The 2022-nt window shown below is 43.3% G+C and overlaps 1 protein-coding gene across 1 annotated transcript in view; it reads right to left on the bottom strand.

Annotated features, from left to right (window-relative positions):
- The window catches only part of LOC101851663, an 11604-nt gene that overhangs the window by 2050 nt on the left and 7532 nt on the right, over positions 1 to 2022 (bottom strand). The window contains exons 7-9 of the mRNA XM_013086117.2: positions 1950 to 1982; positions 1489 to 1555; positions 93 to 241 (exon numbers count right to left, since the gene is read on the bottom strand). Of these exons, the coding sequence (XP_012941571.1) occupies positions 93 to 241; positions 1489 to 1555; positions 1950 to 1982 (249 nt within the window). The remainder of the gene's footprint in view (positions 1 to 92; positions 242 to 1488; positions 1556 to 1949; positions 1983 to 2022) is intronic.

The raw sequence follows: 2022 nt of genomic DNA, 5'->3' as shown, positions 1-2022 counted from the left end.
TGGCCTAAAGACACTTCAGTCAGTAGCACCGGCCCGGGGGTGGTGAAAAAAACCCACTGACAACGAACAAGGGGGAAAGTGTGTCAAAATACCAGCTCAAATTGTCGTAGCGATCTTCCCAGTTCTTGGTCCTCCTCAATGTCCCCGTGTCCGCGTCCTTCAGCTCCATGCCGTAGAAGTCCAGCATCATCTCGTACGACCTCAGGACCCTGTCCTTGGCTTTGGGATCGTTCCTGATGGCCTGCGGCGAGAGCAAGCGAGATTTTATTAGTTTTAGTAAGAGTTTTACAGCACTTGCAACACAATAAGGTCATATATATAAGTGCCGAAGATTAGAGGTGTCACAAGAGAGTAACAAACATAAAAAAAGAAGGAGGGGAGATAAAGACGATAGATGTTTGATAAGAAAGAAGAAGCAAACCACACCAGAACACTCACTAACCACCCACTTGCAACCTTTTAGTTTTAGTAAGAGTTTTATCGTGATTGTTAGTTTTTCGAATATAATGCCGACAGAGGAGTACGCTGAAACGGAAAAATGTGGGACCACCAGATTTTCTTCAGTTTAGCCATGTTTTCCACTTGGACTTAGTGACGTTGCTCAAATAATAGACCAAAAAAAACAAAAACAACAACAACATAACCCAAACAAATCTTGGACTGTATTTTCTTTTAATCTTTCGCTGTTTTCGCAAGAATCTTCGGTTTAAGCGGACTCCTCTGTAACAATAAAAAGCAAAGGGATTGTGAGCTTGCTCCCAGGTCACAAGAATATTTTGATTTTTTAAAAATAACAGCAGTTCTTCAATAGGAGGACTTTGAAATAAATTTTTAATTAGTATTTTTTTTAAAGAATTATTCTTTGTACATATATTTGCTTTGAAATAAATCATGTACATGTGAAATGAAAAGCTCAATAAAGAAAGTTAATATTTTTTAAGAAAAAAAAAAAAAGTAAGAGTTTTACGGCACTTGCAACACAATTAGGTCATCATATAAGTGCCGAAGATCAGAGGTGTTACAAGAGAGTAACAAACATAAAAAAGAAGGAGGGGAGATAAGGACGATAGATGTTTGATAAGACGGAAAAAAGAAGCAAACCACACCAGAGTACCCGCCAACCACCCACATAGAGAAGATAGAACGTTTGGTTTCTGACCTCATGGTCTTAGTAACTCGAAATGGCCAATGAATGTGTGTGTGTGTGTGTGTGTGTGCGTGTGCCTGTGTGTGTGCGTGTTTGTGTGTGTGTGCGCGCATGTGTGTGTGTGTGTCTGTCTGTCTGTCCCCGTGGTTTTATGCACCCCGCATAACTTAGCTAAATGTGATCATTTTTTGCATAATTTCTGATCATTTTCCTTTATCATTCTTTGTTAAAATTAACACAATCGCATAATTTCACATTTTTGGGCTCAGTTTGCATAGTTTTTCTTGCATAAAACGTCGGGGACAGGTGTGTAGGTGTGCGGGGGAGGAGGGAGTGCCTACCTCTGCCTCATGCAGCTGCAACGACTGGGCTTGCCAGTTCATCCCGTCTTCCCTGATGGGGAAAATCCTGGAAAATAATTCACATACATTATATGAGTATATATAATAATAATTATATACATTTGCTGCTCAATTTCATACTTTTTTTTTTTCTTCCAATACTATGTGGGCCGGGTTGGTGGGGTTGGGGGAAGGGGGGTTGGGAGGGTGGAAGGGTTGGAGGGTTGGAGGGGTAAGGGGGAAGTTGGCGGAGCTGGGAAGTTGGCGGGGTATGCAGGGTTGTTGGGGAGGTTGGTGGGGTTGGCGGGGCTGGGGGGTTGGCCGGTAAAATGGTACGAGTTTAACGCTGCTATCAACACTATTAGGTTATTTAAGGGGCAGGACCTCCTTGTTTAACTTCTATCTCCGATAGGACCGGAGGTTGGCCGGGCAAGGGGCCGGCGGTGCTGCCCAGTACTCACCACTGGATGTACCCCTGATGTCGCTCCAAAAGTCTGTAGTTACCCCACCACCCACATACCCCGCCAGCCCCAT

The sequence above is a fragment of the Aplysia californica genome, unplaced genomic scaffold (genome assembly GCF_000002075.1).
Source record: "Aplysia californica isolate F4 #8 unplaced genomic scaffold, AplCal3.0 scaffold00437, whole genome shotgun sequence".
NCBI lineage: Eukaryota > Metazoa > Mollusca > Gastropoda > Aplysiida > Aplysiidae > Aplysia > Aplysia californica.
Note: the sequence above shows the minus strand (reverse complement) of the source record. Positions and strands in the feature narration are given on the sequence as shown.